The following is a 25276-nucleotide window of genomic DNA, read 5'->3' as shown; positions in this document are numbered from 1 at the left end:
GTGATACCCTACCAATACTCTGCCATACCCTGCCGATACTCTGCCATACCCTGCCAATACTCTGCAATACCCTTCCAATACTTTCTATGATAATGGTCACTCTGCATTTTCTATGGTAATGGTCACTCTGCATTTCATGGGCACTGGAAAATATTTTGGTACACCATTTGGTTCAGAATATTTTTTTTCTTGTTTTCAACCTCTAAAACCTAGGTGCGTCTTATGGTCAATTGTGTCTTATGGAGCGAAAAATGCGGTATGTTGCAAAAAATAAAAAACCCAGTGATGATTACAAACCATCAAAAGAAAGCTCTATTTGTGTGAAAAAATGCATACAAATTTTGTTTTGGTACATTGTTGCATGACTGAGTAATTGACATTCAAAGTGCAATGCAAGCTAAAAATTGGTCTGGGCAGGACGGGTGTATAAGTGCCCTGTATTGAAGTGGTTAAAGATCTGCCCATTTCAAGTGTCTGTTACTAATTGCACACCTGTAATCTCAGAATTCCAAATTCATAATTAGGGTAATTCATAATAAGCAAAATGATCACTTGCATTCTTTTTAAAACAGCTAAAGTTCTAGATGACATGTATATATCCTATGTTCTATGAGTCAATATTTACGGTCTCCATTATACAAGTACTTGAAATTACAGTCAGCTAAGTCCCAACATAGTCTTCTCAATGCTAGTTGTGATTAAGTCAGAATTGTAAGGTATCCAAAGAATACATATCTGGTAACTGTGCAAATCCCAAATAATTAACAAGTAGGACACATCCAAGGATGGAATCAATGAAGGTGATTGTTAGCAAAACTAGAAAATGTGCCTTAAAATGTTTGCATGGTGTGTGTGTGTGTCTGTGTATGTTTGTACAGAGATGTTTTATCTTGTTATGTTAAAATATTTTTTTTCAGAGGATCTCTTTTATTACAGTTTATTTCATTAAAGCATCAGTGTAACCAAAATGTATATTTTAGATTAGGTTAAATGCTAGCCAGTTAAATACCCAGCATCACAGTTCCTTCAGTCTCTCATGGGCTCTGGGTGAAAAAGAGGTCCCTGTTTCTAAGGTCTCCATGCCATTTAGTAAGCTCATTGAGAATAAAGCAAGAAGAATAAGATTCCATGGAAGATGGGGTAGAGCAGGGAGATCTCAAGACTGGATGATTAAACCAACCATCATTTACTCATAATCAAGATGTCTATTGTCTGCCCCTTTAACCACTTGCTACCCAGGCCAATTCTGACATTTCTTTCCTACATTTAAAAATCATAACTTTTTGCTAGAATTTTTTTTTAGCAAAGACTCTAGAGAGTGCAATGGCAGTCATTGCAACTTGTTATCCTGCACAGTATTTGCGCAGCAATTTTTCGAACACGTATTTAACCACTTCCCGACCAGCGCACGACGATGTACGTCGACAGAATGGCACGGGCAGGCATATTGGCGTACATGTACGTCCAATATTCGTTGCCGCCGTGCCATTGGGAGCGCGCCGCCGGCGGCACGCTCCCGCGCTGGTCGGGACCCCCGTGAGTCCGGTCGCGGGACCCGCGGACTCGAACGCCGCGGGCATCCCCGCGATCGTCTCACGGAGCGGCCGAATGGAGGAAATGCTGTATAAACAACATTTTCCCATTCTGCCTAGCAACTAGTGACGCTGATCTCTGCTCCATGTGATTGGAGCAGAGATCAGTGTACACTAAATGAAAGCCCAACCCCCCCACAGTTAGTAACACACCCCTAGGAACACTTAACCCCTACACTGCCACCCACAGGTTAACCCTTTCACTGCCAGTGTCATTTACACAGGAATCACTGCATTTATATAGCAGTGATTACTGTATAAATGACAATGGTCCCAAAAATGTGTCAAAAATGTCCGATGGGTCCCCGACAATGTCGCAGTCACAATAAAAATCGCAGATCGCCGCCATTACTAGTAAAAAAAAAAATAATAAAAATGCTATAAAACTATCCATATTTTGTAAACGCTATAACTTTTGCGCAAACCAATCAATAATCGCTTATTGCGATTTTTTTACCAAAAATATGTAGAAGAATACGTATCGGCCTAAATTGAGGGAAAAAAATGTTTTTTTATATATTTTTGGGGGATATTTATTATAACAAAAAGTAAAAAATAATGCGTTTTTTTCAAAATTGTCGCTCTATTTTTGTTTATAGCGCAAAAAATAAAAACCGCAGGGGTGATCAAATACCACCAAAAGAAAGCTCTATTTGTGGGAAAAAAAGGACGTCAATTTTGTTTGGGAGCCACGTCGCACGACCGCGCAATTGTCAGTTAAAGCGACGCAGTGCCGAATCGCAAAAAGTGGTCTGGTCTTTGACCAGCAAATTGGTCCGGTCTGAAAGTGGTTAAAGGAAAAAAAAACAGTTTTGTGCTTTAACCACTTCCTATCCGTCCTATAACAGAATGATGGGCAGGAAGTGGTTCAGTTATCCTGACTAGGCGTCATATGATGTCCAGCAGGATAAGCCGTGATCGACAATGTGGTGTGTCACTCTGGTGTGACACACCGCATCTCTGATCATAGTAAAGAGCTTCTGACGGAGGCTCTTTAACAAGTGACCAGCTGTGACCAATCACAGCTGATAACAGCGTGAACTGTAATGTGTCGGTAATCTGCTTTCCTCATTGCGCACTGACAGGGAGAACCGATCGGTGTGCACTGATTGATTATCAGTGCAACCCCCATCAAAGGTGCCCACCACAATGCCAATGAGTGCCCACCCAAATCCCTATCAGTGCCCACCCAAATCACCAATCAGTGCCCATCAGTAACGCCTGTCAGTGCCCTTCACAGATGCCAATCAGTGCTCATCAGTAATGCCTGTCAGTACCTCCTCATCAATGCTGCCTATCAGTGCCATCTTTTAGTGCCACCCATCAGTGCTGCCTATCAGTGGTGCATATCAGTGCCTATCAATTCTACATATTAGTGCCTCATCAGTGCCGCCTCATCAGTGCTCATCAGTGAAGGAGAAAACAACATTTTATAACAAAAACAAAGACTTTTTTTTCCAATATTTTGGTATTTTTTAGCTTGTTTAGCAAAAAATAAAAATCCCAGTGGTGATCAAATACCACCAAAATAAAGCTCTATTTGTGGGAAGAAAATTATAAAAATTTTGTTTAGGTATAGTGTTGTATGACCGCACAATTGTCATTCAAAGTGTGACAGCGCTGAAAGCTGAAAATTGTCCTGGGCAGGAAGGAAGAAACGTGCCCTGTATTGAAGTGGTTAAAGTGGTTCTAAAAGCTCAAGGTTTTTTACCTTCATGCATTTTATAACCATTTATGCACCAAACTCTAAGAAATTTGTCATGCGTCTCTAACAGAATGGCTTTCCATGCCTTGGCAATCGTTAACTTAGTTGCAGTAAAAAGATGTTTGGCCAACTGTCTTTCTGGGCGTATCAGTTCGACAATTGGTTTACCAAGAAGGGCTTCATAGGGGTCCCTTTTCAGGTTATTGTGAAATAAATTACGAAGAAGGGAGTAGACCCTGACCCATAGCCTGCACGCCCTCGGGCATGACCACCAAACATGTGCCATGGAGCCTTCTTGTGAGCATCCCCGACAAACAGAGAAGAGAGTAAGTTGGGATAAAGCGGGCTAATCTAGCCGGCTTATAATACCAACTATACATTATAGGCATTCTCCAATATAAGAACATTTTTCAAACACTTGGAAATGGCTATGGTCATAATCTGTCAGTCCTCTTGGTGTCGCTGCCTTCCCAGTTCTTTTTCCCATTGGAGATGATGGGTCCAAAGTGGGGGCTTTTTTGAAAAAATTATAGATGAGGATATCAGATCCAGAGAGTGGGGTCTAGTGCTACATATACTCTCAAAGGGAGTCAGAGTATACAGGGTAGGGCAGGATTTAATGAGTTGTTGAAGAAAATGCGTAAGTTGTAGGTAGCTATAGTGTTCTCACAAGGGGATATTATGAGAAGTGTGTAAGGCATTGCATGTCAGTATCTCAGTAGGGTAAACGGGGTGGATGTCCGTTAACCCGTTCATGATCCACCATAAAAATTGTGCTGGGTTTTCGCAACCTGGAGGAAATAATGGGCAATGGAGAGGTCGTAGAAGTGGGAGATGAGGGGAACCCAGACCCACAGAATAATCGTAGAGAGTCGGCTAGACACGGCCCTATTACAGCCAGTTGATGAATGGGAGGAAGCCAGGGTAGAGAAGAAACAGATATGGGATCGGAATCAACAAGATCAATTGTGGCCGCAGCTGATATGTTTCATGAAGATGGAAAAGCGGAGCTACGCTTGCTGCAGTGTAATAGGCCTACACATTAGGGACCGAAAGGCCGCCATTGATCCTTTGAGGATACAAAACCTGCTTACTGATTCGAGAACATGTGGAACCCCATATAAACTGCAAAAGCTTACGTTGCTGTAAACGTAAAATATGGGAAGGGAACAGGCAAGACCCAAAAGAAATAAAGCAGTTTTGGGATATAAGACATTCTAATTGCAATTATCCTACCAAATCAAGACAATCTTTTGAATAAGGATGGAAAATTGGCCTGGTACAATCCCGCATATGTTGAGGAAAGGTGGATTTCCAGATAGGGCACAGAAGAGTACCACTGAAAGGGGAAGGCAGTTTTCAAATCCATTAATACTGGAAGAGAAAGTGAAAATTCCTAAAAGAGAGGCAAAAGTGTTTAGAAGGGATAGTAAGTTTGGTAGAGAGATTCCGGGGGAGATTAAAGTTAACAAGATAACGTTGGCAAATAAAGATATTTTATGGGAAGAGCCTGCTATATCAATACCATTTATATCTCGATGACAACAAACTGCCTCTGCTAATGGCTCTAGAGCCAAAATGAAAAGAAATGGCGAGAGTGGGCACGCTTAAATATTGAAAATGGGTGACTTAAATCCATAGCACTTAATTTTAGCCCGAGGGGAGTCATATAGGACTGTCATCCAACACATGAATGAGGCACCAAATCCATAATGGCAAAGTACGGATGCTAGATAAGGCCATGACAAAGTGTCAAAGGCCTTATTCACGACCAGAGACAAAATCATTGATTCCAACTAGCGGCTGGGCGCTATATGTTGTAGCTGCAATATTCACCAAATAGCATCCCCTGCCTGCCTCTGCAGTACGAAACCAACTTGATCCTTTTTAATTAAGCGGGGAAGAAAATAGTTTAAATGGTTAGCCAGATTTTCAGTCAGAATTTTCATGTCTACATTAATAAGAGAAATGGGCCTAAAATTAGCCCAAGAGGAGTGGTGACGGTCAATGTTTAGGGATCATCACAATATTAGCGGTCAAAAGATCCAATGTAAAAGACTGGCCCCCTTTAACGAAATTATACATAGTTGTCAGATGTGGAGCTATAACATCAGCTAGCTTCCTATAATAAAGTTCCATATAGCTGTCCGGTCCAGGTCGTTTACCCACTTTCAGATCTTTAACACATTTGACGACTTCCGAAACCTGAATGTCCCCGTCCATAAGGACCATATGAGCCTCAGTCAGTGTGGAGAGTGAGAGACAATTGAGGAAACTATCAGTATCCTGACTGCCCAACTGATCAGAGGTCGAGTATAGTTTGATAAGGAGGTAACAGAATTCCTCCAAGACCCTCACTGGGTTACCAGTGAGTACGTTATGTCGAGTACACAGGGTGATGGGGGTAAATTTAGAAGTAAAAGTGTGAAGCCTGTTGGCCAACATCTGGTTCGGCCTGTTTGCTTTAGCGCACCACTTCTGGCGAGACCAACGCAAGACTTAGTGAGACAGAGGTCAAACTATGAGCGGGCTTGATCCAAGAGTTTACTTATAGCAGAAGTGGGGGATTGTTTAAACACAATTGAGAGTACCTCCAGACGGGTCTCTAAGTCTTGCGGTCTTAAAAATTGTTCCCATTTCAAAGCCAACTGTATAATGTGGCCCCTAAGAATCTCTTTCTCTCTCTTTATGCTCCCCAGAGAGTTACAGGAGTTGAGACTGAACCCACATTAATGCAGAAACAGTCCGCAGAGGCTTTCAGAATATCAGCCTGAACCTCTTTGAGGAATAAAAGCGAGTCATTTATCACCCAGGGCGAGTATCAAGGTTTGTCAAGAATAAAGTGACAAACCACCAGATCGGGATCATGATCTGACCATGGGACGGCAAGAATAGAAGTAGATACCACTAAGGTGAGATGCTTCCTCAACATAAACATATGGTCTATTCTAGAGTGAAAATGATGGGGGTACAAATAATATGTGTAATCTTTACCCAGGGGATGAAACTCCCTCCAAGAGATCAACCAGATCATGAATTTGTAGAGACCGAACAAATTTCTTGGTGTCAGGGGAGGGGGCCACGCGTTCCGAAGGATATTTATCCAAAGAAGGATTCAAAGCCAGATTTGAGTACCTTTTTCATGGAATACCAGCAATAAACAGATTTGGGTAAAAAAAAGTCCCTGGGTAGAGTTTGGGGCATAATAAGTCATAATAGTGATCTCTGTATCCCTGATAGTACCTTGGAATAACATATACCTACCGTCTGGATCTGCTATCTGTTTAGTGCAACTAAAAGGAACCGATTTGCAAAAGGCAATGAGCACCCCTTTTTGCTTGGTCGGAGTATTGGCCAAGAAAACCTGAGGATATTGAGCATCAAAATATTTAGGACAAGAGGCAGTTGAAAAATGGGTTTCCTGCAAGCATGCTATATATATCTGTTGCCTTGTGAGATACTTAAAAAATGTCACTCTTTTTTTGGAGAGAGTTTGTGTGTTTAACATTCAGGGACAACCAATTTAGTGTCATAGTAAATATAAGAAAAAACATAAATTGGCTTCTCCAAGAACAAATACCAGGGACTCAGAAAAGGTAAGAAATGGTGAAAGGAAAAAAGAGTCAAGCATGGAAGAAGAAAAGGGGATCATGTAGAAAACGTAAAGAGACCGAGTAACACTCGGAGCAAAAAAAAATATCCATACAGCATAGTTGCGTATAGTAGTGGGACAAAAGGCCCACTGGAGGGTCGGAGATTGGTCAGAGCTATTGCCCAGGCCAAGTTCTGGCACAACTGGGGGAGCAATGGCCTGTCAAACCATTCAGCATTTTTCTATAGTAGAATTATAATCAGTACATACAAAATTAGGGACAATTTTTTTAAAAGAACATTTAAAGGTACAACCAAAGAGAGGAACAACCTCCTAACCATAATATAACTGTTCTACTGAAGCTGGTCACCAACACCCATGGGCACCCACGTACAAGTGGGGGGACCCGAGGCGGAGAACCAGCAAGCAGCAAATTAACCTTCACTGGTAACCAGATCAGATAAAGGTAATCGTAACACACAGAGGAGCACTATGAGTCAACTGCAGGATTGAACTCTGAAGCCTGGGTCTGCCAGACCTCAACTTAAATGTAAAGGGTCGCAAACCTGCATCCCATAATGAGCGAGGATTCCCCAAAAAAACAGATGGGGATATCCTGCTCCTGATAGGAAGGCCCCCCCCTTTTTGAGCATCATTAGTATGCTCTCACCAATGATATTGTTTAGAAAGTATACACAGTAAAAAAGGGGGGGGGTGGGAGAAGGGTAGAGGTCACAATACTCTGAAGGTCTAATATTATAATGAAAGTTCCAGTTTCCCATAGCCCAGTGCTGCCATCACTCACTTGGGGTAGCCCAGAGTAAAAGACCTTCAGGGGATAAAGTAACCTGAAATGGGGAGGGGAGGGTGGGCTGTCTACCAGATCCAGTGAGTGACAGATAGTACTTGAAAGGCACAAAACTGAAGTACCTAGGTCATCTGGGCCCCAACTGAATGAGGTCAATAACACAATGTAGCTCAGGGTCCACAATGGACGGTGAGAGCCATTGGTCTGGTTGGAGTATCAGGCCCTAGGTGGGAGGATCATCAGGGACATCTGGAACATCCCAGGCGAACTTTATCAACTCCGTCAGCCTTTGGGCACATCCTGAAAGTGTTGTGCTTGGCGGGAGTGAAGAGCTTTGGAATCTTGTTAAGACATCTGAGAGGGCATGCAAAGTGGCTGAGAAGATCTTGGATGAGCAGATGAAGATGGTGACTCTTTTTGAGAGGGGGGAGACCAAACTGCAGTTCCTGAAAGTGCCTCCTCAGGTCAAGTAGAGAAGAAGCGTGGAACTGTTTGCCTTGATGAGAGAACACAAGCTTAAATGGGAACACCCATCTGTATCTGATCACCTAGGTTTGCAGGATTTGCAGTTAAGGCTTTAAATTCCTCCACTTGGCAATAGTAACCGGGGAAAGGTCTGCAAAGAGTTGGAGGAGGTTACCCTGGAAAGAGATGTCTTGGTTTCTTGCGGGTTGCAGGAGCCTCTCTTTAGTGTGGTAATAATGGAACCTGATAATGACATCACTGGGAGGGCCCTCAGTTTGTTTAGGGGTCAGGGACCTGTGTATACGGTCAAATTCCAGGTGCTCATGGGGGATATCAGTGCAATCTCCTGAAAAAGGCAGTGGCAGTTCCTTGTAGATCAATAGTGGCCTCTGGGATTCTGTTGATGCAGAGGTTATCTCTGCAAGCCATATTCTTTGCATCCTCTAGCTTATCCTGCAGATGCTCAAGTTCAGTATTCAATTTATCAACCTCCTCTTCATACCCCTCCAGTACTGTTGTTGCTAAGTCCATGCTTTGCTCCAGTTGATTAGTGCTGTGGTCTAGCTCTTTAAAGTGGAGTTGCCCCCCAAAAAATAAAACTACTTAAAATTCTTAAAAAAAATCAAAAAAAAATAATTGGCAAAAAAAAAAATTTTTACTCACCTCTAAATACCGGTTGCTAGGGGGTCCCTCGTAGTCTGCCTTCTTCATTGCCCGGGCTGGTGACATCACTTCCCCTCGCGCCGCACATTCACCTGGGACCTGTCACGTGTCCCAGGTGACTGTACGGCGTATCACGGCGCCCTGCGCCGCTCGCGCATGCGCAGTGGGTGCCCGGCTGTGAAGCCACAGCCGGGTGCCCACAGTATGCATGACGGCGCCGCGAGCGGAGCGGGGAGCGAGGGGGGGGCTTCGTTCCCCCGCATCGCTGGAACCCGGGACAGGTAAGTGTCCGATTATTAAAAGCCAGCAGCTGCAGTATTTGTAGCTGCTGACTTTTAATTTTTTTTTTTAGGGGGTACCCCACTTTAAGACCTTTAACTAATTAACTGAGAGCTTGCGGGAGGCTGTGGTGATTTCATCCCACACTATGGAGGGAAATATATGGAGCATGGTATCAGAGTCTATAGTCATGGGCTTACCAGATCCAAAGGGAACTGGTGCAGGCTGTCCTCTGAGAGATGCATGGAGTCATCTGGCTCCAGTGGCTTGGGCGCCATCTTGCCCTTACCCTTCCCCTTTCCTGCAGTGGGGGAGCCTTTCTGGTGGGAGTGGTATAACTAACGATTCTGGGGCGTGCAGTGCATACCCACCTGGACCCTGGTGATATACGCCGCCTCAGGAGCTGGTTCAGCTGTTTTGGAAAGTGGCTGTGCCTTGTCAGCCAAGGAAAGACGTTCAGGCAGTGTGGAGCGAGGAGATTAAGTGTCCATCCGTATGAATACTTTTCAAAGCACTGTATGTTTTAATTTTTTTCCAGACCAAAGGTATCTGTGCTCCTTCATCCAGAGTGGGGCACTCTAATACAGGAGGCGCAGTGAAAACAGAGGGTAAAAAGCCTAAAAAAGAAAACAATTGCAGCCACCACACCTAAGCATTGGTATGCTGCAATATATAACATTTTTGGATTTGAGTTTAAGACAGCTTTAAAATCCAAGTGTTAAAAGCAGACAAAATATACCCAGGTTTAACAAATGCACCTAGCAGTGTATGAAATGGAAAAAAATAAACCTCTAAGCAAGGTACCTCCTAGTGCAGTGATGGCGAACCTTGGCACCCCAGATGTTTTGGAACTACATTTCCCATGATGCTCATGCACTCTGCAGTGTAGTTGAACATCATGGGATATGTAGTTCCAAAACATCTGGGGTGCCAAGGTTCACCATCACTGTCCTAGTGTATTGTTAGTTGACCCAATGCACTTGAGTGTACTTTGCTTAAACTCTTTGATTTTAGTAAACAGTATTATTTTATGAGTGTGATTTCTGTCTATTTCAATCAATTGGGAGTTATAACATCTTCTGATATCTAAGAAGAAATTCAGAGTGGAAATGATAATGCTTCACTGTTGTGCTTATTTGACCTCTGTAATAAAGTATACATCAATTCTAGTGAATGCAACTTACAGGTGGAGGATTATTATCTTACTGGATGAATACCCAAGAAGGGTTGAAGACATATTTTTTGTGAACTTTGTTTGGGCTTTTTTATGTCACAGAATGTTATTTTTCACAATTTATTGATGCCACAGTTGAGTTTTATCATGATGTTTATTCAGATAGAATTATATTTACAGTGCATCTGGAAAGTATTCACATCACATCACTTTTCCACATTTTGTTATGTTACAGCCTTATTCCAAAATGGATTGAATTCATTATGTTCCTCAAAATTCTACAAACAATACCCCATAATGACAGCGTGAAAGAAGTTTGTTTGAAGTCTTTGCAAATTTATTTCAAAATAAAAACAATAAATACCATATGTACATAAGTATTCACAGCCATGACACTCAAAATGTGTGCATCCTGTTTCCACTGATCATCCTTGAGATGTTTCTACAACTTGGAGTCAACCTGTGGTAAATTCAGTTGATTAGACATGATTTGAAAAGACACACACCTGTCTATATAAGGTCCCACAGTTAACAGTGCATGTCAGAGCACAAACCAAGCCACTAAGTCCAAGGAATTGTCTGTAGACCTCCGAGAGAGGATTGTATTAAGGCACAGATCTGTGGAAAGGTACAGAAAAATGTCTGCAGCATTGGAGGCCATAATGAGCACAGTGGTCTACATCATCTGTAAATGGAAGAAGTTTGGAACCACCAGGACGCTTCCTAGAGCAGGCCCCGAGTGATCGGGGCAGAAGGGCCTTCAGGGAGGTGGCCAAGAACCCGATGGTCACTCTGACAGCTCCAGCATTTCACTGTGGAGAGAGGAAAACCTTCCAGATAAATAACCATCTCTGCAGCACTCCACCAATCAGGTGGCCCGATGGAAGCCACTCCTCAGTAAAAGGCACATCACAGCCTGACAGCCCACCTGGAGTTTGCCAAAAGGCACCTGAAGCACTCTCAGACCATGAGAAACAAAATTCTCTGGCCTGATAAAACAAAGATTTAACTACAGTGGTCTGAAAAAGTGTTTGCCCCCTTCCTCATTTCCTGTTCCTTTGCATGTTTGTCACACTTAAGTGTTTCGGAACATCAAACCAATTTAAACAATAGTCAAGGACAACACAAGTAAACACAAAATGCAATTTGTAAATGAAGGTGTTTATTATTAAAGGTGAAAAAAAATCCAAACCATCATGGCCCTGTGTGAAAAAGTGATTGCCCCCCTTGTTAAAACATACTATAACTGTGGTTGTCCACACCTGAGTTCAATTTCTCTAGCCACACCCAGGCCTGATTATTGCCACACCTGTTCACAATCAAGGCATCACTTAAATAGGAGCTGCTTGACACAGTAAGGTCCACCAGAAGATCCTTAAAAGCTACACATCATGCCGAGACCCAAAGAAATTCAGGAACAATTGAGAAAGAAAGTAATTGAGATCTATCAGTCTGGAAAGGGTTATAAAGCCATTTCCAAAGCTTTGGGAAACCAGCGAACCACAGTGAGAGCCATTATCCACAAATGGCGAAGACATGGAACAGTGGTGAACCTTCCCAGGAGTGGCCGGCCGCCCAAAATTACCCCAAGAGCGCAGCGACGACTCATCCAAGAGGTCACAAAAGACCCCACAACAACGTCCAAGGAACTGCAGGCCTCACTTGCCTCAGTTAAGGTCAGCGTTCATGCCTCCACCATCAGGAAAAGACTGGGCAAAAATGGCCTGCATGGCAGAGTTCCAAGGAGAAAACCACTGCTGAGCAAAAAGAACATCAAAGCTCGTCTCAATTTCTCCACAACACATCTTGATGATCCCCAAGACTTTTGGGACAACATTCTGTGAACCGATGAGACAAAAGTGGAACTCTTTGGAAGGTGTGTGTCCAAGTATATCTGGCGTAGAAGGAACACTGCATTTCATAAAAAGAACATTATACCAACAGTAAAATATGGTGGTGGTAGTGTGATGGTCTGGGGCTGTTTTGCTGCTTCAGGACCTGGAAGACTTGCCGTGATAAAAGGAACTATGAATTCTGCTGTCTACCAAGAGATCCTGAAGGAGAATGTCCGACCATCTGTTCGTGTACTCAAGCTGAAACGAACTTGGGTTCTGCAGCAGGACAATGATCCTAAACACACCAGCAAGTCCACCACCGAATGGCTGAAGAAAAACAAAATGAATACTTTGGAGTGGCCTAGCCAAAGTCCTGACCTGAATCCTATTGAGATGTTGTGGTATGACCTTAAAAAGGCCGTTCATGCTCGAAAACCCTCTAATGTAACTGAATTAGGACAATTCTGCAAAGATGAGTGGGCCAAAATTCCTCCAGGACGCTGTAAAAGCCTCATTGCACGTTATCACAAACGCTTGGTTGCAGTTGTTGCTGCTAAGGGTGGCCCAACCAGTTATTAGGTTTAGGGGGCAATCACTTTTTCACACAGGGCCATGATGGTTTGGATTTTTTTTCACCTTTAATAATAAACACCTTCATTTACAAATTGCATTTTGTGTTTACTTGTGTTGTCCTTGACTATTGTTTAAATTGGTTTGATGTTCCGAAACACTTAAGTGTGACAAACATGCAAAGGAACAGGAAATGAGGAAGGGGGCAAACACTTTTTCACACCACTGTATTTGGCCTTAATGGCAAGTGTCATGTCAGGAGGAAACCAGGCACTGCTCATCATCTGGCCAATACCATCCGTAGATTGAAGCATGGTGGTGATAGCATCGTGCTGTGGGGATGTTTTTCAGCGGCAGGGACTGGGAGACTAGTCAGGATTGAGGAAAAGATGAATGCAGCAATGTACAGGGACATCCTTGATGAAAACCTGCTCCAGAGCACACTGAACCTCAGACTGGGGCAAAGGTTCATCTCCCAACAGGACAACAACCCTAAGCACACAGCCAACATAACAAAGGAGTGGCTATGGGACAACTCTGAATGTCCTTGAGTGGCCCAGCCAGAGCCCAGACTTGAACACGATTGAACATCTCTAGAGAGATCTGAAAAGGGCTGTGCACCGATGCTCCCCATCCAACCTGATGAAGTGCGAGAGGTCCTGCAAAGAAGAATGGCAGAAACTGCCCAAAAATAGGTGTGCCAAGCTTGTAGCAATATACTCAAACAAACTTTTAATTGGTGACAAAGGTGCCTCAGCAAAGTATTGAGCAAAGGCTGTGAATACTTATGTGCATGTGATTTTTTTTTCTTTTTTTAATTTTTAATAAATTTGCAAAGATTTCAAAGAAACTTCTTTCACATTGTCATTATGGGGTATTGTTTATAGACTTTTGAGGATTAATTTTGAGGATTAATAATGAATTTAATGCATTTTGGAACATTTTGGAATAAGGATGTAACAAAAAAATGTGTAAAAAGTATAGTGCTCTAAATACTTTTCGGATGAAATGTATATACTAGAGCTGCAACTAACGATTATTTTGTCTGTCGACTAATCTAGCTATTATTTTTTTGATTAGTCATCGACTATAACGATTATTTTTATTTTATTTTTTACTTAAGCTAGTTTTCTTTTTTTTTTTGATTAGCTAATTAATCCTTTGGATAACTTTAAAAAAAATAAGTGCATAAAAAAGGTAAGATAAAAGAATATAACTATATACATATATATATATATTATATATATGTATGTAGTTATATTCTTTTATCTTACCTTTTTTTATGTACTTATCATTTTTTGTAAAGTTAAGATAAAATAATATAACTACATATATATATATATATATATATATATATATATATATATATATATATGTATGTATGTAGTTATATTCTTTTTTCTTACTTTTTTTTTATGTTCTGCTTTTATTTTCTGTTCAGAAGTTCATGAATGTTTATAATTTATTTTTATTTTTTACAATGCTTTCTTTTTTTAAGGGGGAGGGTGTGTGGGGACAGTGTCAGTGTTTTCTTTTATTTCTTTATTATTATTTTTTTATTATTTATTGCAATTTTTTATTAGCCCTGTTGGGGGGAGGCGGCTATGGTGAGATATCAGGGGTCTTAACAGACCTCTGACATTTCCCATTTGAGACAGGGAAAGGGACTAGGGACACAGATTCCCCAGTCCCTTTCTCTGTAGCCTCTGCTGCACTGATAATGAATGGAGAGAAGACCGCAGCTTCTCTTCATTCATTAACTGAGACATCGTATTCACAGGAGGTTACAATGTTTCAGTTATGTGAATGGACAGAGTCAGTGGTTACCTACTCTGTCCTTTCAGAAAACTAAGGAGCCAGGTTTACCAGCTCCTACCTCCACTCTCCATCCTGAGATACCGAGGGGGACGGCAGCACAGAGGGGGAGAAGAGAGGGGGACAAATGCATGGAGGGGGACACCCACAGAGAAGAAAGGGAGACACGGAGCATCATAGAGGGGGACACGGAGAAGAGAGGGGGACAGATGCACGGAGGAGAGCGGGAGACACGGAGCAGCATGGAGGGGGACACGGAGAAGAGAGGGAGACATGGAGGGGGACAGAAGCATGGAGGAGAGCGGGGGACAGATGCACTGTGAGTGGGAGACATGGAGCAGCATGGAGAAGGACGGATGGGGACTGGAGTAGGATAGGGGACAGTCAGCGGTGATCGTGTGTGGGAGAGAAGCACCACACTGAAAGCCGTGGTGGGGTTATATTGACCTGCAACTCGCAACGTGTGAAGCGTCAACGCCTTTCACGCACGTCAATGTATTTTCGTAGTCGATGTAATCGATTACGTTGACTCATCGTGGCGCCATCAAATTCTACAGATCTCATTATACAGACTGTTTGCATAATGTCTCCTCTAAAGGAATTAAACCTGCAAATGTGGCCATTTTAATCAAGTTGAAACAATAGATATCAGTCTGGTGAAAATCAGCAGGATTCGCCTGCTCTATTTGTTGCAGACCCATCACTTTTCTTGAAGTACACATACTGACATTCCTCAAGTAAAACATTTGTCAGCTTCAGTGGGATATAAATATCAGGAATGTTGGCCACAAATGTCAGTGAATGTTCAGTGGAATTGCCCATGTCTTAAAAATAGGAATATACTGAATAATTTACTTCCAAATAAACATGGCAAGTGGTATAACCTGCTTTTGAAAATAGTCAGTGTCAGTGTCTCCTCTATATCAAGAGTATATTCTTAAGTTAAATTTTGAGTATATTCTTAACTTAATATTAATCTTATATTCTTAACTTTAATTTTGAATGGTAAAGGTAATCACAATGAATCTTATTTGAAGCAAAGCATTTATTTTAGATCCATAGAATGTGATTCTTGCAAATTCCAGTTGATAAAGTTCAGTGTACAAGTGTTATCCAACTAATTAATACATTTTTACTAGTCACAATAAAAGGTTCTAGAAGGAGTTGACAGCAAATGCATTGCAGGGGTAATGCACAAACCCTTGTATTGGCATGTATATGCCCTTTTCGGCAATTTTCCCGAAAGGAAAAAATGGACGATAATTGAGCCGAAAATGGGGTGGGCCTGGGTGGGGGCGGAGCACCGCCCTGTCCCTGGTGCTGCCCATCATGCGGGGTGTATAGCGCAGGAGAGCCGCCTCTGATGCCTTGTTGAATAGAGCGCCGGGAACATCACAGCTTTAATTTCAATAGCTGTGTGTTCCCCGTCGCACGCCGTCACATACAGCCCGTCCCCCTTGCCCAGGGAACTTTGATAGACAGATCACCCATCCCAGGATTGGACGGGTGATCTGTCTATCAAAGTGCCCGGACAAGGGGGGAGGGGCTTATGTTACGGGGAACACACAGCTATTGAAATTAAAGCTGTGATGTTCCCGGCGCTCTATTCAACCAGGCCGCGGAGGTGGCTCTCCTCTCTCTTCCCTGCACTGGGGACAACACTAGCTGCACTTATCTCTTTTATCATGTTCGCAGTCTTTGATCATCTCCTGTACCATGTCGCCAGTCTCTGACCATCATCTGTACCATGTCGCCATTCTCTGACCATCTCCTGTACCATGTCGCCAGTTTCTGACCATCTCCTGTACCATGTTGCCATTCTCTGACCATCTCCTGTACCATGTCGCCAGTCTCTGACCATCTCCTGTACCATGTTGCCATTCTCTGACCACCTCCTGTACCATGTCGCCAGTCTCTGACCATCTCCTGTACCGTATCCCCAGTCTCTGACCATCTCTGCCTGAAAACCGCCACACTGTAAAAGGGGTCTTAATGTATATATGTATATATACATGTATGTTTGTATGCATATATATAGTGTGTGTATGTATATTTACTGAATATTTAAAAATATAGCCAGACAGGTTTTGGTGAAATGGGTTAAAAGGAATCAAAAAGCTCTTCAGTAAAGCACAGCATAGGTTTCTGAAAAACAGAACATATTTACATGTCTAAATTCCCTTCCAAATAAAAAAAAGGGGGTCTATTCCTTATTTTAGGATAGAGTTGTTGCCAGCTCTGAATACCTAAAGCAGTAAAACAAAGATCCTTTTCTGTTTTTTTCAAAACAAATATTTATTAACATGCAGCTTACCAATTATTAGATGTGGTAGCACATTCATTTTAATTTTTTTGGGTTTTTTTTCCTTTATTTGCACCTAATGATCTTTCCAGTAAGTTTCAACTTTCTTTAACAGACCAGACTGTCCAAACAAAGTAGCAGTTAGAGGGTTGAGACAAACCATTTAACACTGACAGGGGTGCTTACAATGGCTAGCTTTCATTTATGTACTATAAAAGTTATTTTATCCCCTTAAGTGTAGGTGTGGGTTACCACCATTCCTGATATCACCATTACATTTTACACCTTTTTTGAGACTTTGTTTGCAACCATATAGACACATAAACACTTAATTTAAAAGTACAAGATTTGTTTTCCTTTATTCATTTTATATCAAAATATCTACCACTTAAATGTGTGGCATATTAAAAAAATTGATTCTTTACAGAAGGTAACAGAGGATCTACACAAACAAGAATATACTTGTCAGATAGTGGTATGACCAGTCGTCCACTAGCTGGGATGTTACCCCCGCAGTGCGCTTTAACTGGAGCTAGCCAATGCGTTTCGAACACAAGTTACAAATGTTCTTCATCAGGGAGTTCCACACTATGAGGTAATATTATTGGAATCAGTCATTTTCAATATTCAATCATAATCATATTGTTAAATACATATATTATACTGGCTTACATCATATCTGACCATCAAACCACTTATGATCCTTAGAGACATCCAGTGAAAGAACCCATTCTGTGGTGGGATGGAGGAGAAACAAGTCCCAGTGTAGTGAAGCAACAGAGAGACCCTTGTAAAGTAAGGGGCACCTTTCCCTTGGGGACTGTTCTTATTGTCAGTATGTGCCTACAAAAAAGAATCTCAGCCTTCCAAACGGACAATGGTTTGAGTCTAAACACTTTGTGAATTGCGACACCAACACCAAGTCTTTCCTTACTACGTAGGAAAGACCCAACAAGAGTTCTGACAATGAATATATAAACACATTTATTCAATGCAATCTGGTAATGTATACCTCCCTTTGGAAAGAAATGTTGCAAGGTCTCATGGATATAGAATGCCAAAGGTCACATTTGTAGCCTTATGCCGCATACACACATGATCGGAAATTCGTCCAGCAAAAGACTGATCAGAGCTTTTGGTCGGAAAATGCGATCGTGTGTGTGCTCCATCAGACTTTTGCTGGTCGAATTTTCGGCCAGCAAAAGATTGAGAGCATGTTCTCAATTTTTCGGTTGGAAAAAGTTCCTATCCGAAAATGTGTTCATGTGTATGCAATTCCCACACTCAAAAGCGCACGCATGCTCCGATTCAACTACGAGAAGCAAGCTATTGGCTACTGGATATTGAACTTCCTTTTTTTAGTCCCGTCGTATGTGTTGTATGTCACCAAGTTCTTGACAGTTGGAATTTGGTGTGACCGTGTGTATGCAAGGCAGCTTGAGCGATATCCCTTTGGAATTCCGTCGGGAAAACCATCAGAGCTTTTTCTGACCAAAATAGAAGTACCTATACAGCAAATCCATATCTCTATGTCCTCTGTCCCTGTGACCTTCAAAGACTAACATTACATTATAACATTCATGTGTATCATATTTTTTGTTCAGAAACTTTTATCACTTTTAAAACTAAACCCTCTGTCCTCAAAGTGTTTTCTTCCCTCTTGTCCCTTCCACTTTCCTCCTTTTCCCTTTCCCCCCTCTTTTTTCCCTTTTCCCCTCTTCCTCTCCCCCCCCCCCCCTTATAAATCCAACCCTAGCCTGGTAATACCAGTTTTATGGCCTTAACCATAATTACAATGCAAAATCTCAAACATAAATTTTTGTAATACAAGGTTGTTGTTTTTTGTGTCCTTTTATGATTTTTCTTTTTGTATAAGCTAACAGATATCTATGATTACTATCTTGATATCTATGAGTACACATGGAATATGTTTGTTTGTGTAATTTGAGTCAAGGGCAAATTACAGGCATTTATTTGTCATCTCTTTAATCCATTTGTGTATTGGGGAGAGGGGAGGCAGGTTTCACATTGTACCCGGCACAGGTGGGCCCAGTGGTCGCTTGACCCTGGGCAGCCTATCCGCAAATATGGGTCCTTGCCCTCTACATTGGAAATGTGTCCATACATCCCCCCCCCCCCCCCCCCCGGCCACCAAGGGACTCACGCTGGATCCCAGAACCGCAATCTCCCACTTCCTGGTAGTGATGCTGCAACGAAAATACGTCACACAAAGACTGGAAATATACCAGCGCGCCTATGCATGGACAGCCTGGGCAGATGCCAGAAGCAACATGGTCCACTCTATGGCATCAGCCTCAATAGAGACATGCACAGTTCTTATTAAGATCAGGGTGTATATACACTCATTGGATCCTAACGTCTGACGCAATTGGATTAATTTTGTGTGCTCCTGATGGGATGATCCTCCCTAGGTGACCCACAATAAGCAGGCCTTCTTAACAGCAAAAAAAAGTTCCCTATGTATGTTTGTGCATTCTGGATGGGACACTTTTTGTTTGCTAATTGTCTGGATGGCTTTGAGTACAGCTGGCCCTTTACCCGACTCTTCTGCCTGCAGTCCAGTAGTCTGCTGGACAGGGAGGACGAAGTTGGAATGTGTGTTTGGGGGGGGGGGGGTGGGAGGAAGGATGGGCGGCTAGTGGTGGGGTGGATGTGGTTGGGGGGGTGGATGGTGGGACATTGGAGAGATGTGTGTGTGAATGTTCAGGGGGATCCGTGGGAGGGATGTGTATGTGTGATTGGAGGCCACATTGCATGGTGGACCACTGTGTGGGAACAATTTGTATGATTATTTATGAGAGAGTGGGGAGTACGGGGAATATGGGTGACCTACACGAGTAGCTAAGTAACTCTATAGTGGTAATCCATTAGATACCTATCCCAATAGACCTTTCTCGGTGTGAAAAAGCCTATATTATAGTTTTGCATTCATTTCAAACTTGATGCTACCTGTGAACCTCAATTTGGCTTTGCTACATGGGGGCTTATCTCTCCTCCTACCCACCACAAAATGGGATCTTTCGCTGGATGCCTCTGAGGATCATACGTGGTTTGATGGTCAGGGATGATATAAGCCAGTATAATATATGTATTTAACAATATGATTGGTTATGTTTGAATAATGAAGATTGCTGATTACAATATTATTACATCATAGTGTGGTACTTCTCAGATGAAGAAAATTTTTTACTTATGTTCGAAATACGTTAGTTAGCTCCATTTGAAGCACACAGCAGTGGTAATATCCCAGCTAGTGGACAACAACTGGTCATAGCACTATCCGACAAGTATATCCTTGTTTGTGTAGATCCACTGTAATCTTCCGTAAAGAATCACTGTTTTAATATGCCACAGATTTAAGTGGTGGATACAGTATTTTATGATGTAAAATGAATAAAGGAAAACTATTCTTGAACTTTTAAATTATGTTTGTTGGTATCTATATGGTTGCTGACAAAGTTCCAAAAAAGGTGTAAAATCTAATGTTCACTCATTTATGTAAAACATTTATTCCAAAAGGAAAAACTATGCTATAACTGCTTATAAAATGTTAGCTGGAGTTCAGCTTCAGTTTGTTAGCCAAGCCCATCTAAATCTGCTAGTCTAATGCCTGGTACACACTAATGCCACGTACACACGATCGGACATTCCAACAACAAAATCCATGGGATTTTTTTTCCAATGGATGCTGCCTCAAACTTGTCTTGCATACACACGGTCACACAATGTTGTCGGAAATTCTGAACGTCAAGAACGTGGTGACGTACGACAAGCCAAGAAAATTGAAGTTCAATAGCCAGTGCGGCTCTTCTGCTTGATTCTGAGCATGCGTAGAACTTTGTGCGTCGGAATTGTGTACACACGATCGGAATTTCCGACAACGGATTTTGTTGTCGGAAAAATTTGAGATCCAGATCTCAAATTTTGTGTATCTGAAATTCCAATGGAAAATGTCCGATGGAGTCTACATATGGTAACAATTTCCGACAAGAAGCTCCCATCGAACATTTTCCATTGGAAAATCCGACCGTGTGTGCACGGCATAATTGTCCAGCGGGCTGAACAAATAAAAACTAACAGCTCAGTTCAGAGCTGCTGTACTAACAATATGATGTTAGTACATCTATCTCCCTGGCTGTTCTATTTGGTTTTGACAGGGGGGTGGCCCCCCTGCCAGAACACTCCGGGCAGGGCTCTCAGCCATTGGCTGAAAGCGCTGATTTGGAGCCAATTGGCAGTCCCTTTTCAGCCATGCCCCTTCGACAGAAGCTGGCCGAGCGACCAGCTTCTGTTGGACTGGCTCCCATACACACGGGTCGAATATCAACCGGTTTCTATTGAACAGGCTGGTGCGGCCCATGTGTACTAGGCCTAACACTAATTTACTGCTTAATGCACACACCCTAAGGCTGGATTCACACTTTTTAGTGCTTTTTGCATTTTGCAGATTTGCACTACAGTCCATTTACCATGGTTTCCTATGGAACACGTTCTGTAGTGCAAATCTGCAAAATGTAAAAAGCACTAAAAATGCATTGGTGTGAATCAGGCCTAAGCGGGCAAAAAAAGTCCCCGACCGTTTGCATAAAATGCACCTGGTTGAAAATGCATAGATGTGAACATGACCCAAAGGAATGGGGTTTCTGCAAAACTGAAAACACACCGCAAAAAGCAGAGGTGTTCACTTAGCCTAAGACAGAAACTTATTGGCAGGGTCACCAGGTGAATATAAAGGTATAAAAGCCTATAAAAGGAAGACTAGTGCCGCCAATACATGTAAGGATTGGTAAGCTGTAATATATTACATTTTTGTTTCTGAGTTGAATACCACTTTAAACCCCTATCTTTCAGGTGGCATGTATAAATAATTTCCATATAAATTTCATACCATCCCGAACTCCTGTCTCTTTTTCCTATCAGGCTTCATAACACATAATATTGTAAATTCCTTTTGCCAGCCTGGTTAAAAGCACCTTTTCACTCATTGCCAATAAGCCAGTAGAACATTTCTTCTTGAAAGATGAATTTAGAAGCGGTTGAAATGATTCATTTCATGATATTCTATTATCCCTCCTCCCCAGTGCAAACATCTGGAAAAGGAGCTTCATCTGCTGAGAGAAGGCAAACAGATCTGTACGGATATTGTAACAACGCAGAGGACCTTTGATCCAGCTTCCAAGGTGAATAACTCTTATGCTGCCCAGTCAAACTCTTAGAACTTCTTTTTTTTTTCTTCAATGTCTAATTATTTTCTTGTGAGTGTCAACTGAGAGACTTATGAGTTGTTGTTCTGTCATTGACACTTTGCACATCACACTCTTGGGCTAAGTTTGGCCACCATCAACCCATCCCTTTCATCTCCAAAGCACAAGTCTAATGGTCTAATGGATCGGTGCAGTGTTGTTGGACTCCCAGCACCTGAAAGAGTATAATTCTTATTTATACTGTCTGGAATACAGGCTTTACCACAGATCTATTTTTCATATAATCAGACGGCCTGAAGGTGTATTATAAATTTAATGCAGGCCAGAAATTAAATAGATGTGGCCACAATGTGATATTAGTATGACTAGCGCACCTTATCTGTATGCGTAATTATAAACGATCCTGAGGGAATCAGTGCATGAGACTGTCACAAGGCTGCCAAAAAAAGTTTTGTTAGTTTTGTTTCCATTAAAATATGTGAAGAGTACACAGTATAAAATAAACACTCTAGATGGAATTAGGAAGGAAAAGTTCTTAAAAGTTTAAAAAACAGAAGATTACAATGTAGCAAATTAGTGGAATACTTAATAGAATAATACTTAATATATGAAAGTGTATCTAAACCCAATAATCCAAATTTGTTATATTTCATTTTAGCAATCCATAAAGATTACTCCATTCATTTTTTAGGTTCTCCTTCCAGTATTTTCCCCCAGTGAGCCAAACAGTAAAATATTTCCTCTCTTAAGATGGCTACCTTCACTGTATCTATAGAGGAACAGTGTAGCCACCCTTGAATAGCCATAGTGTTGACCTGTGGAGAAAGTAGTGTTAGATGGACTTTTCATAAGTGACTAAAGAAATGAAATATATTTTTGGATACAGTTTTTTAAACTGTATGAATTAAAACTGACTCCTTTGCTTAAAGTGACACAAAATTTTGTTTAAAAAAAATAAATCTATTCATGTATGTATTCTTAACCACTACAAACCAATTTTCAGCTTTCAGCGCTCTCGCATTTTCAATGACAATTGCGCGGTCATGCAACGCTGTACCCAAATTCAATTTTTATCATTTTGTTTGCACAAATAGAGCTTTATTTTGGTGGTGTTTATTCACAACTCCGTTTTTTATTTTTTGAGATATAAGCGAAAAAAAAGAGCGGAAATTTGGAAAAAAAACAACATTTTCTTCTTTCTATTTTAAAAGAAATCCAATAAAATCGAATTTTGTCATAAATTTAAGCCAAAATGTATTCTACTACATGTTTTTGGTAAAAAATAAAAATTGTTAAGTGTATAATAATTGGTTTGTGTGATCACGGACATATGTACGCAAATGATCATGTACAGATGTGTGCAGGTGCTCACAGGAACAGAGCTAAGGCTGTCAATCTCATGGAGCTCCCTCCCCGTCACCTTTTCTGTCTTCTTGTTGGGAAAACCTGTCAGAAGGGATTGAAGCTGATAAAAGAGGAACGAAGCAGCAGACAGAAATAAAACTTGATTACTAAAACTGGAGAGTGCAAAATCTGGTGCAGCTGTGCACGGTAGCCAATCGGCTTTTAACTTCAGCTTGTTCAATGAAGCTTTTACAAAAAAAAACTGGAAGCTGATTGCCTTCTATGCAGAGCTGCACCAGATTTTGCACTCTCCAGTTTTAGTAAATCAACCCCTTAGTGCTCTTATTTGAGACAAGTATACACTATAGAGGGATATGCTTTGTTCATGTTTCATGTCTGAGGTTTACAACCACTTTAAAGTTTTGTAGCTTACTAGATGGCACAAAATTACAAGACAAAGCCACCTACACAATAACAATTAACAACTTTTTTACTTCTAGTGAACCTTTCTTTTACCCGGGCATGTAAAAGTTGTTGAATCTTCATAATCCACTCTGTGAATTATTTTCTCAACAAATGCAGCCCACCAATACTAAACAGCGTTGTTACTGATTTGTAGATTGTGACTTTTTGTCAAAAGTCAGCATCCAAACCCTCATCCTCATCTCTATCCACTCCCCCTGGCCATTATTATATGCAGGGAGCAGTATTATATGACAGTCATAGGAAAGGCAGAAGTGTCTTCGATATGTGAGCTGTGATTGACAGTCTGTCTCTGTGCTGGGCTAAAGGCGAGGTAGACGCTCCCAACAAGAGAAAAATTAGGTCTCTGGGGATAGACTGGAGCAGAGTTTTCCTTCTCTTATTACGCACTGGTAAGTTGTTTATAAGCTGAATAGTTTATACTTGGCAGCAGATTCTGTAAATGTTGGTAAAGGAAAGGGTTCCTTAAAAAACAGTTCAAAACACATATTTGTATCCTCACCAATGATAACTATCTGCAATGTGTCTGAACCCATGAAATATCAATGAATAGGTCCTCCAAAGCCAAGCTTCTTCTTCCAAGAGGAAAAGGTCAATTGGAAGGAGAATGCCCTGGATGGACCTGTTACGGCCTCCGCAGTGCTTTACGCAGCAAGCTCTGTTTCTAAAGCTAATCTCCATCAAACTCATCTTATTCCTTATAAACCCAATGGAGTTGATTTAATGAAGACAAATAGATTGTGCACTTTTGAAAGTGCAGTTGCTCTAGAGCAGGGGTCTCCAAACTATGGGCCTCCAGTTGTTCAGGAACTACTATTCCCATCATGCCTACCAGGGGCATTGCTAGGTCTACAAAAGATCTGGGGCTAGAGCCCATAACAGCATACTAAAGAAAGTCATACGCTTGGGCGTGCATACACATGTATATACAGGAATATGTAATATGTGTGTGTGTGTGTGTATATATATATCCCCAGAGAGCCCCCCACTTACATCAGTGTCCCCATAGAGCACCCCCTTACATCGGGTTTCCCAGAGAGCCCTCCTTACATCAGGGTCCCCAGAGAGCCTCCTTAGATCAGAGTCCTCAGAGAGCCTCCCCCTTGCACCAGGGTCCTCAGAGAGCCCCCCACTTACATCATGGTTCCCAGAGAGCCCCCTTACATTAGGGTCCCCAGAGAGTCTCCCCTTAAATCAGAGTCCCCAGAGAGTCTCCCCCTTGAAATCAGGGTCCCCAGAGAGCCTCCCCTTGCATCGGGGTCCCCAGAGAGCCCCCCACTTACATCAGGGTCCCCAGAGAGCCTCCCCTTCCCTTGGGGACCCCTGCAGAGACTCGGGGATATGGGCCCCAGATTCGGTTCTATAGCCCCAAAAGCCACCCCCTAATGACGCCACGGATGCCTAGTCATGCCTGTGAAGTTTTA

General features: G+C 41.9%; 1 protein-coding gene across 5 annotated transcripts in view; it reads left to right on the top strand.

The window, feature by feature from the left end:
- MIPOL1 (mirror-image polydactyly 1) overlaps positions 1 to 25276 on the top strand; it is a 693631-nt gene that overhangs the window by 468023 nt on the left and 200332 nt on the right. For all 5 annotated transcript variants that reach the window (XM_077464676.1, XM_077464680.1, XM_077464677.1 and 2 more), the window contains one exon: positions 21903 to 22001. In XM_077464676.1, coding sequence (XP_077320802.1) covers positions 21903 to 22001 — 99 coding nt within the window. The remainder of the gene's footprint in view (positions 1 to 21902; positions 22002 to 25276) is intronic.

This window comes from Lithobates pipiens, unplaced genomic scaffold (genome assembly GCF_037356315.1).
Source record: "Lithobates pipiens isolate NorthernLeopardFrog02 unplaced genomic scaffold, aLitPip1_a1.2 Scaffold_30, whole genome shotgun sequence".
NCBI classification, from domain to species: Eukaryota; Metazoa; Chordata; class Amphibia; order Anura; family Ranidae; genus Lithobates; species Lithobates pipiens.
Note: the sequence above shows the minus strand (reverse complement) of the source record. Positions and strands in the feature narration are given on the sequence as shown.